This window comes from Lolium rigidum, chromosome 3, assembly GCF_022539505.1.
Source record: "Lolium rigidum isolate FL_2022 chromosome 3, APGP_CSIRO_Lrig_0.1, whole genome shotgun sequence".
Taxonomy (NCBI): domain Eukaryota; kingdom Viridiplantae; phylum Streptophyta; class Magnoliopsida; order Poales; family Poaceae; genus Lolium; species Lolium rigidum.
Genome location: NC_061510.1, coordinates 231928386 through 231940341, shown reverse-complemented (window position 1 = coordinate 231940341; position 11956 = coordinate 231928386). Strand labels below are relative to the sequence as shown.

At 42.2% G+C, this 11956-nt stretch overlaps 1 protein-coding gene across 1 annotated transcript; it reads left to right on the top strand.

Moving 5' to 3' along the window:
* Positions 1-1184: 1184 nt before the first annotated feature.
* LOC124696164 lies at positions 1185-11084 on the top strand. The gene is made up of 6 exons (XM_047228929.1): positions 1185-1919; positions 2949-5407; positions 7160-7523; positions 8258-8310; positions 8466-10869; positions 11058-11084. Exons 1-6 carry the CDS (start codon positions 1455-1457, stop codon positions 11082-11084), a joined length of 5772 nt encoding a protein of 1923 aa, XP_047084885.1. The 5' UTR covers positions 1185-1454.
* Positions 11085-11956: the final 872 nt, after the last annotated feature.

Below are 11956 nucleotides of genomic sequence, written 5' to 3'. Positions count from 1 at the left end.
GTATGCATGCATATAACTGCAATCCATGGCCCCTGCTCACCCACCCTGGCTCCGTGAAGACCCATTTGGTACTTGTTTATGTATTGTACCTGTCATTGCAGGCCTGCATGGCCTGTTATTGTTTGGAAAAATAAATAAATAAAAACAAGTTGTATCTGTGTATTATAACCCCAGCATGCAAACAAGTTGATTTCATGATTTCTGACGCAAACCAGACATCTACTTAATTGAAATTGCTCTATCAACCATGTCGATTATTAGCTTTATCAAACTTGCCAGTTGGTATTGCCTTATGTATGTACCTGTCATTAGGAAAGGAGGGGTAGGTGGTGTGTGAAGGCAATGGCAATCTGTAAGTACAGGCTTACTCTTTCACATTCACAGCATGTTTCAGTTGCATATGGTAGTATTATGTATTAATATGTGCCTTTTGTGTGTGTGTGGTTGAGCCGAGGTATGGTGTTGTTTTCCAGCAAGCTGCTTGATGTAGGAACAGAATTTCAGTATTATAAGTACCAACTTGATTGTTTTGTAGTAACTCCAACTGGTAGGATGAGACAAAGTCTATTCTTACGGGGAGTTCCCTTTGCACGATTGATATCTTTTGCTCGACGCGCCGATTGGAAGAGCAGATGATGAGTTGTGGTCTTCACGGGACAGGGCCAAGGAAGACACAGACAACTGTTGGAAATTTGCATATAAATAATCTCCCTTTTCAGTTCACGATATATGTGGAAAATGAGTGGACGAAGGTTTTTGCAGAATAGTAGTACTCGTCATTTCTGTCTCCGTTGAGACTTGAGCACTTAAGACTTCAAGACTCAAAAAATCTTACTACTACCCGAGTTGCCCACTTGTTAAAACCATTGACCTGCATCCTTCCTTAGTTGCCCCCTTGTTAATACCATTGACCTGCCTGTAGCCCATGGTTTCGATGGTAGAACCTGGTCGTTTAACACCTCTGGTTCAGGGAAAAAAATATTGATCTGCAAAGGGAGACATTGTATGGCCAACTGTAGCACCCAATGACCATGTCAATTCATCGGAAATTCCCTTGAAGCTGCCTGTTTATGCCATACACGGCATTGAGTTCTTGTAACAAAGCATACATACTTGCCTATCATATTGTGAGAGCTACCAGGATAGCTAGCCCATTCGTCCTCCCCTCTGCAACTAGCCAACTACCCTTCTGAACTACTAGAAGCTTTCCGTGGTCACTGGTCAGGATGTTGCCATGATTGGCTGGGGTAAAACCGTGTTGGGCTTGTTGCTCTCGCCCATATCATCGGCTCGCCATTTGTGCTCCTAGGACACCCACACTTCTGGTTAGTTAGCCAGTACAAGAAGGCTCCCCCTTACAACCTCCTGCTGGTGGCACCCCTAATAGATGAAGAAGCTCTACTTCCAGCAATAAGCTTCTGATATCTGATCTTGTGGCTGTCCTAGGAGTAGGCATGGAAGCTATTGGTTGGATTGCCGCACCCATCATCTCCGAGCTTTTCAAGGAATGCTCCAACTACCTCAAGTTTGACGCCACGAAGAAGCTGCGGCAACTTGGGCCAAAAGTAATACTGCTTGAGCGGGCAATAGAGATATTTGAGAAGATCCCCAACAGGGCTCGTTTGGAGCAACTGTTTGTGGATCTTAAAATTGCGTTATATGAAGCTGAAGATATCTTGGATGATGTTGAGTATCACTGCCTCGAGAAGAAGATCCAAGATGGCAAGTTCAAGTGCAACGGTGGTGCATCCCCACGTAAGAGGGATTGGGTGATGAACAAGGTCCGGTCTGCCTCACCGAGCTCCCCTTCGGAAAATAAGGTCATGGTCAAGTACGATGGTGGTGTATCTCAACGTAAAAGGGATTGGCTGAAGAATAAGGTCCAATCTGCCTCGATGAGCTCCCTGTTGAAAAATAAGGTCCTTTCCTCGCTTTCATGCTCTTCTGTTTCGCTGCTTGGGTCTTCGAACTTTGTTGTGCTATTTTCGTATATATTTATATCCATGTACTGCTGTTGTCACTTAAAAGTCCGAAATTCAAGATAGCATTTATGAACCGATAGGTCACATGATCATGCGCCCGTCTCTGTGGGTTTCGATTTCCTTCTTTGCTGGTAGAACCGCTGTATCGAGTCATGGGTACATTCACAATACGGAAGTAGTGAAAAGTGACTGTGATTGTTCAGAACTAGATGGGCTGTACTATTGTAGCTTGTTTGCAATTTAACACTATAGGGAGAATACAATTAAGTCTGACCCTTATATGGTAAACTGCAGTCATGATAATCTAAGAATTTGTTACTCATCCAATTCTTCACAAAATGTCCTAGTACATCATTATTATGTGCATGGGCATAGAGAAAAGTGGGATCACTATTTTGGCGCAACTTAAAGGTACAAACATTTGCAAAAAAAAAAAAAAAAAAAAAAGGTACAGACATGTTTGGTTTTGTAGGGAACCTAGATCATAATGGGATGACGACTGAATTATCGATTTCCAGGCAGCGGAGTTTCAGGGATTTAGTAGGCAGACTTGTTAGAGAGGGAGCAGATTTGTTCTTCTTGCTTGCCTCATTATGAAATGCATAACATATACTTATACAATTTATATGGCCTTCATGTCTTCCTAACACAAATGACATCCTTGCAGCTTAGAGCCATTTTGGGCTAGATTTACGTACTAGTACGATACTGCTCAGCACCAGACCCATTAGACCCATTTTATGCTACAAAAAATACTAACAGTATCTTTTCCTGTTGCCTATTCTTTTCCCGCTGGTAACCTGCACTGCTCACACCAGACGAGCAGCACTCTGTTCCCACCCTATCTCATTTAGTCTTCAGAAGATGTCAATACCTCTTTTCTGGAATATATTAACTAGATGTGACATGTTTCTTTCCTTTTTAGTGTGTTATACTGATATCCTCACCTTTTTTGTTGTTCTACAGGAGACTGGTATGCCAAAAAATAATTTGAAGGCTAGTCTAGAGAAGATAGAAGAAATTATTAATAGTGCATATGAATTTTTGGAACGGCTAGACTTGCCGAGCTTAAGTGATGGCAATGGAATCCAACCTGTTCCTGCCAATTCAGCAGTTGCTGCTACTACTTCGATTCCACCGAAGGTTGTAATCGGACGAGATAAAGATTGTGACAAGATCATAGCAATGTTTCATGAGAACAAGGGTGTAGTAAACACCAACAATGATCTATGTTATACTGTAATTGGCATTCATGGCATCGGTGGGTCTGGGAAATCAACCCTAGCACAGTTAGTCTGTGACCGTGAAAAAAAGAATGACCATTTTGAACTCATTATGTGGGTTCATGTTTCTCAGAGTTTTACCGTGAGTGCCATTTTGGAGGAAATAGTTGAGGCAGCTACAAGGAGTTCATGCCCTCAACTCAATAATCTTAGCACCCTACATGATAAGTTGGCGGAAGTACTGTATGGAAAAAGGTTTCTCTTGGTTCTAGATGATATCTGGTACAATGGTGAAGATGCCAGGAAGCGGGAGGAACTGCAACAAATACTTTCTCCGCTAAAGGCTGGCAGGGCAGGAAGCAAGATCCTTGTGACCAGTCGAACTAAAGGTGCATTGTCTGTTTTGGGTGCTGCAGAACCGAGATGTATTCCTATATCTGACCTGGATAACGATGTCTTTCTTGATTTGTTGATGCATTATGCACTCGAAGGCACAAATATAGATGTTTATGCTCGACGAAGACTCAAAGATATTGGAACTGACATTGCAAAAAAACTGAATGCATCACCTCTATTAGCCAGAACAGTAGGAGGAAGGCTAGGTAGGAGGCCTAATGCTGAGTTTTGGTCAACAGTTAAAAATGGGAAGCTTCTGGATGGAACCATTAGTGCTGCTCTGTTGTGGAGCTACCATCATCTTGATCAGCAGGCTAGGCGATGTTTTGCCTACTGCAGCATTTTTCCCAGAAGACATCGATTGTACCGTGATGAATTGGTTAACTTGTGGGTGGCAGAAGGGTTTGTAAGGAGTACTAATGAAGGGGAGGAAATGGAAGATGTTGCTCGGGGATACTTTGATGAACTAGCATCAAACTCATTTTTTCAACCAGGAGGCATGGACTACAGCGACAAGGAATACTATGTAGTTCATGATCTTCTACATGATTTAGCAGAGAAGGTCTCTGGAAGTGATTGTTTTAGAATTGAGAATGGCTCAAGATGGATTATAGACCTCTGGAGAGGTAAAGACCCAAGAGGAGAAGGCTGGAGAGGAGATATTCCTCAAGATGTTCGCCATCTTTTTGTTCAAAACTATGATCAAGATTTGATAATTGAGAAGATCCTTCTGCTGAAAAATTTACGCACACTCATCATTTATGCTGTTCGAGGGTCTGTACAAGTTAAGGAAGAAGTCATTGATAGTATATTCAAGAAGCTGCCAAAATTGCGGGTACTGGCCATAGCTTTGAGCCAGGAACGCCATGCATTAGTTAAAAACCAAGATGAGTTATCAGTCCCAGAATCTATTAGTCAGTTAAGGCATCTGCGCTATCTTGCTTTCCGGACAAGCACGAGATGCAGGGTAATATTACCAAGCACAGTAACCAAGCTTTACCATATCCAGCTGCTAGATTTTGGCCGGTGTGAAAAAATGGAATTTGTCGGTGGTGATCTTATCAATTTGCGGCATTTATTTAGCTGCCCCAAAGTGAATAGGAGTATTTCAAACATTAGCAGGCTAACCTCACTCCAAACAGTACCATTCTTCACAGTAAGGAAGGAACATGGGTACGAGATAAGCCAGCTAAGGGACCTAAATAAGCTCCATGGCAAACTGTGCATTAATGGTCTTGAAAATGTTAAAAGCAAGGCGGAAGCTCTTGAAGCTAATCTAGCCTCCAAGGAACAGCTGACAATGCTGATGCTGGACTGGGAGAGTAACTTGGACCGGGAAGATGCCACAGACTGCAATCCAGAAGTCCAAGCAGAGGTACTTGAGGGCCTTTGTCCTCCTGTGGGACTTGAAACACTGGAAATATGTCACTATAATGGTTCGTGGTACCCAAATTGGATGGTGAGTAAGCAGAACAGCGGCCCATGGTACCTGCAAGAACTTTGGTTTGATGGATGTAGCCAACTAAGATCAGCTCCTGTCCTTGTGGCTTTCGTTCATCTTGGTTCCCTCAGGGTCTGGAACTGCAGCTGGGACGCCTTACCAGGCAACATGGAGCACCTCGCATCGCTCAAGAAGCTAGAGATCTATAAATGCTTGAATATATTGTCGCTTCCAACACTGCCCCAGTGTCTTGAGGAGTTTAAACTCGTTGAATGCAACGGTGAGTTCATGGAGTCCTGTCAGAAAGTCGGGCATCCAAACTGGAAAAAGATTGAGCACATTCCCATGAAGAGGTGGAAATTCGTGTAGTTTGTGCTTTCCCTGGGTATTGAACTATTCCAGTTTGCTGATATTCTTAATTGTGATTTGGGAGTTGAAGCAATACCGATGTCAAGAATGCAAACCAGCAGGCTGTAAACCTGTTTGTAGCAATGTTGGCAGTATCATTGTATTTGATTATCCTTGTGTTTACTTAAGTGTTTTATATGAAGGGTTTCGACATTCTGAACTTGTCGGCTGTTAACAGTGTCATGCAGTTTATTTATCTCTTGTTTCATGGCTACTGTTTAGTTTGCAAAATGGAAGACGTTGGATTTATCTAGTACATCAAGTCTTTCATTACTTGAGGCACCAGACCACCAGTTATCAGAGAAGAAACTACATCGAGAATCTGCATGTCCAGTTCAGATATCTGTGTTGTTGGACCTCTCAGCTAGCACTGCCGATTATTCGCCTTTTTTTTTTCTTATGAACAATGTGTAATGACTAACGACGACCATCAGATGAACAATGTGTTTTATAGCTAATATATGTTGCGAGGTTCTCCATGATCTGTTGGCACAAGCATCCATGTAACATATTGCTCCGTATATATGTCGTCCAAGTTTGACGCCCGGGAAAATGGCGGGCGGCTTCGCCTTTTAGTTTTGGACGCGACCAAACGACGAAGACAAGAAAAAGATTTTTTTTTTTTTCGTGCAGTGGCGCCCAGGGGCCAGGCCCATTGCCGTGACCACCAACTTCCATTCCCCCACCGGAGTCAACGGCAGAGGTTGAAGATCGCCCACGTGGGGACTCCTCCGATGCTTCCCGGCAGCCGGCGGAGGATCAATAGAGGATCGTGACGGCATCGGAATTCAAATCAAAGAAGATGCGTCATGCATAAACGTGCCGATTTTTTTCTCTTGTCAGAAATCGGACCATGTTTTTATCCAGATTGAGATAAGAGTCATTTTGCTTTTGTTTGTTCAGTTACCCCAAAACTGGACTACTATATAATGCATATTGATTTCATGATATGTGATGCAAACCGGAGAACCAGTGGGAGACATGCATGCCAGTCGGTAGTACTTGTTTATGTAATTTACCTGTCATTAGGTATTTAGGTGCGGAACTGCCCACTGCGGATGCAAGGTATCCATGAATTGACTTGCTGCTCGTGTAACTGACATCAACCTTTTTATTTTTTAATAGCTCTATCAGTGGAGCTCTGACTTTTCGCTATCCATGTACTACCTCCGGTCCATAATATAGAACGTCTTGGCAAAACTAATCTAGTTTGCCAAAACATCTTACATTATGGAACAGAGGTAATAATATATTACTCAGCCGACTGTTTTTATACTTGTCGTATTATGAGTGTATGACGCATATCTGATTGTTTTCATACTTTGGAGTATTATGGTCGTTGCAGTAAAACTTTCACCGCAATATACATAAAGAAGTATTAGATATTTAAATTTGTAACATGAAAAATGTATTATTGTATGTTTACAAATCTGAATGGGTGTACAAAGTTGGTCAACTGAAGAATATAGGGACACAGGGTAGTGCAGGGAATCGATTGAGTAGTATATTAGGTGCGTTCATGGTGGTGAAGCACAGGATATATTATTCTTCTGAAAGAGCAGCTCGCCGGCTAGGGATGACTTCTGCATAGAGATGGCAAATGCAAGGAGGTCTTGATCTGAGGCCATTTACTGCTAGGACAAACGCTATTGACTATTTAGTCATCCCAAAAAAGCTCTCCTTACACATCCGGTTGGTACTCCCAATAGGTTAAGCCCTAACCTCCAGAAAAAACAGCTTCTAATGGCGGATCCAGTGACTGTGCTAGGAATAGGCATCAAAGCCGTAGGGTGGGTCATATCGCCCATCATCTCTGAGCTTTTCAAGAAATGCTCCAACTATCTCAATTTTGACACGTCCGAGAAGCTGCGGCAACTTGAGCCAAAAGTTGTACTGCTTGAGCGGGTAATGGAAGTATTTGAGAAGATCCCCGACAGAATTCGTATGGTGCAGCTGTTTGAGGATCTTAAGTCTGCTTTCTATGAAGCCGAAGATATCCTGGATGATTTTGAGTATCACTGTCTCGAGAAGAAGGTCAGAGATGACAAGTTCAAGTCAGACGGCAGCGTCTCTGTACCTATGGGAGGTTGGGTGAAGAAACTCCTGCCTAATGGCTCCCCCCGAAGAAATAAGGTGCCTCCCTTGCCTCCATGTGTTTCGATTTCTCCCAGACTCTCAAACATTGGTGTCGTACATGTATGTAGTCCATAGGACTAACATGTCAATATATCATGTTTCATCAGATGCTTACACTACTGATTTTCGCCTTTAGGGCTTGTTTGATTCATAGGATAGGAAAAATGGAGGAATAGGAAAAATAGAGGATTGCTATGACCTACCCCTTGGATCCTATGGGAAAAAAACCTATGGAATTGGTACAGCTATTTGTTTGATGGCAACATAGGAAAGTCATAGGAAATTTCTATAGAGATTGAGTGCATAGCATAGTTGTCATAAAAACATAGGAATTTTTTCAAGTGGTCTAACCTCTTGTTAGAAATCTATCCTCTTGTTAGAAATCCTATAGGATTGTAGTATATGAAAGTAATCCATAGGAATTTTGGAGGGTTCAATATGTATTGCTTGTTTGTAATTAAATCAATCATTATTGTGAGACATATAACTAAGTTTGACCTTTATAAGATGATACATCTGCAGTAAAAAAAACATGATATACACCTAATTAGTTCATAATGAGCAAATACATCATCAAATTTTTTTTTGACATCGCCAATGCATCATCAATATGTGCAGGGGCATAGACGCATAGTGAACAGAGCTATATACCACTACTTAACCTTTTGTAGACAAAGTTTGCCAAGGTAGTGTTAGACACCTTTGATTTCCTGGTTATTGTTTGGTTAGAGCCTAGCCTTTTTTTTGTTCTTGGAGATAGTCCGTATAAAGATCCCATTGATCGTTGATATCCACACCTTCTATTTTGTTCTACAGGAGACTACTATTCCAAAAAAGGATTTGAAAGTTAGCCTAGACCCTAGGTGATTGTAATGGAAGCCAAGCTGCTCCTGCCAATTCAGGATGTGCAGTCACTACTGCGGCACCTCCACCAATAGTATTTGGCCGTGATAAAGATTGTGACAGGATCATAGCAATGCTTCACGAGAAGGAAGGTGAGGGTGAACCAAACTCCAATAATGGTCTATGTTATTCTGTAGTTGGCATTCACGGCATTGGTGGGTCTGGGAAATCAACCCTTGCACAGTTAGTTTGCGCCCGTGAGAAAAAGGATAGCCGAGAGAAAATGTACAGCCATTTCAATCTTGTTATGTGGGTTCATGTTTCTCAGAGTTTTAGCGTTGGTGCCATTTTCAAAGAAATATTTGAGGCGGCTACAGGTAATTCGTGCCCTCAACTCAATAATCTTAACACGCTACATGGTAAGCTGGAGGAGAAACTGCAAGGAAAACGGTTTCTCTTGGTACTAGATGATGTCTGGTGTAATATTAGGGATGAGAGGAAGCAGGAGGACCTGCGGCAGTTACTTTCTCCGCTGAAGGCTGGAGAGGCAGGAAGCAAGATCCTGGTGACTAGTCGAACTGAAGATGCATTATTAGTCATGGGTGCTACAAAACCAAGTTGTGTTGCCATATCTGACCTGGATGACAATGTCTTCGTTCATATGTTAATGCATTATGCACTAGAAGGCACAATTGTGGATGATCATGTTCGAGGAAGACTTGCAGCGATTGGTGCTGACATTGCGAAAAAGCTGAGGTTGTCACCTCTAGCGGCGAGAATAGTGGGAGGACGGCTAGGTAAGAGACCTACTGCTGAGTTTTGGACAACAGTTAAAAACGGGAAGCTTGTGGATGGTACCATGGGAACTCTGTGGTGGAGCTACCAGCATCTTGATGAGCAGGCTAGGCGATGCTTTGCTTATTGTAGCATTTTTCCCAGAAGACATCATTTGATACGCGATGAGTTAGTTAACTTGTGGGTGGCAGAAGGATTTATAAGAAGTACTAATGAAGGGGAGGAAATGGAAGATGTTTGCCGTGGATACTTTGATGAACTAGTGTCAACCTCATTCCTGCAACCAGGAGGCAAAGACTTCTACAATGACAAGGACTACTATTTAGTTCATGATCTGCTGCATGATTTAGCAGAAATTGTTGCTGGAAGTGATTGCTTTCGAATTGAAAATGTCTCGATCCAGAGAGAACTCTGGAGGGGAAAAGGCCAGAAAAGAGACGGCGGGATAGGAGATGTTCCTCAAGATGTTCGCCATCTTTTTGTTCAGAATTATGACGGAGAGTTGATTACTGAGAAGATTTGTAAATTGGAAAATTTACGCACTCTCATCATTTATACTGTTCGAGCTGGTACAACAGTTGAGAAAAAGGTAACTGAAAGCATATTCAAAAGGCTGCGGAAATTGCGGGTACTAGCTATAGCTTTGAATCGGGAAGATGATGCATTAATCAAGGAACCTGATATGTTATCAGTCCCAGAATCTATTAATCAGTTAAAGCATCTACGCTATCTTGCTTTACGGACAAACATGTCATGCAGGGTAACTTTACCAGACACTCTAACCAAGCTTTACCATATGCAGTTGCTAGATTTTGGTCAGTGCAAAAAAATGGTATTTCCCTCTGCTGAACTTATCAATTTGCGGCATGTATTCTGCTCGATAGTTCTGGACTTTCCTTACATAGGCAGGCTGATCTCACTCCAAACCATACCAAACTTCACTGTGTGGAATATACAAGGATATACGATAAAACAGCTGACGGACCTAAACAAGCTTGGCGGCAGCTTGGAGATCCGGCATCTTGAAAATGTTAAGAGCAAGATTGAAGCTCTCGAAGCCAATCTAGCTGCAAAAGAACGACTCACACATCTCTCACTTGGTTGGGGTGTTGGTGCAAGGCGCCGTAATCTAAAAGCTGAAGCAGAGGTATTCGAGGGCCTTTGTCCTCCCATGTGGCTTGAATCACTGTACATCTATAACTACCGTGGTTTGACGTACCCAAACTGGATGGTGGGTAAGCAGAATGGCGGCCCGAAGGACCTGCATCGGCTTCAGCTCCATGGCTGGAGTCAACTGGGACCTGGTCCTGTACTTGAGGCTTTCACTCAACTTTGTTCGCTCACAGTTTGGAACTGCAGCTGGAACGCTTTACCCGGCAATATGGACCACCTCACTTCGCTCAAGGCTCTGATGATCTGCGAATGTTTGAATATTTGCTCGCTTCCAATTCTGCCCCAGTCTCTTGAGGAGTTTACGCTCAAGTGGTGCAGTGATGAGTTTATGAGGACTTGTGAAACAGCTGGACATCCAAATTGGCAAAAGATTGAGGATATTCCCAAGCAAAAAATTATATTTCCAGAAGGTAACACCGTATTTCCATTTGATGCCGTCTTTCCCATTCTGGACTTGTACACCGTTGCATGGGTAATTTCAATCTGTTACTAACACCATATTTGTTAATCCATTTGTTATTAGGACACGAACTATCTGATGACGATACGCAATAAAACATGCATCACGGTATACAAACATTGGAAGACGCTGAAAGCATTGTCCAGCAAGGTGTCATTTATTTTTGCCTTTTTTTAAGGGTTTGTTTGTTTGGGCTGCAGCTTCTAAGAAGCAGTTGTAGCCGTTGAGCTGTGGAAAATCAGTTGTGAGAAGCAGCTGTTGGAAGCAGAAATTTGATGTTTGGCGGTAGAGCTTTTTAATGCTGTTGTTGCTGGTATGGAGGATGAAATGTCTAAAATGACCTCAAAGGCTGAAGAAGTTGTATAAATACTGATTTGATACGAATTAGCAAATTCTGACTGTTTTCAACATAATTGTCATGAATAAGGGTTAGTTACCTCAGTTTTAATTTTGACGTGTTCATATTAAATATAAATCATCACATATATTCAAAAATAATACAAGTGTTATGATATTTATATTACAAGAGTTGTCCATATGAACAAGTTTCGCACATATACACATATATTACAAGACTTCTGCACATAAACTCAAAAGAGCTAAAAGTGTAAACAATATTACAAAGCTTATCTATATTTCTAACAGTTATTTTTCATAATTAACATGTTTAATAACCAAATTACCTCAATTAACCTTTTTGCTAAATAATTTTAGATATGTTTTATCAAAATATTTTTGGATTGATTAGTATTTATTTTAGCTTTTGGCAGATTGTTAGTACTTGGTACTGACAGAAATTGTTGAATTTTAACCACCAATATAAATATACTACATACATCCAGCCATGCCTACACCAACAGATCCACCGAACAAGCCAATACAGCAAAATTGAATCCGTGCGTACATCCAACGAGGCGGCAGCACCTCTACCCGGCGGCCGACGGGGACGAGCTGGAGGAGATTGCTGCACCAGGGCGATGGAGGTCGGAGCAGTACGTTGCCGGGATGCTCACAGGGACAGCGACGCCTCGAATACCTCCAATCGCCGGCCCCTCTAACGCCTCCAATCGCCGGCGGCCGATGGGTATGGCACGAGCTT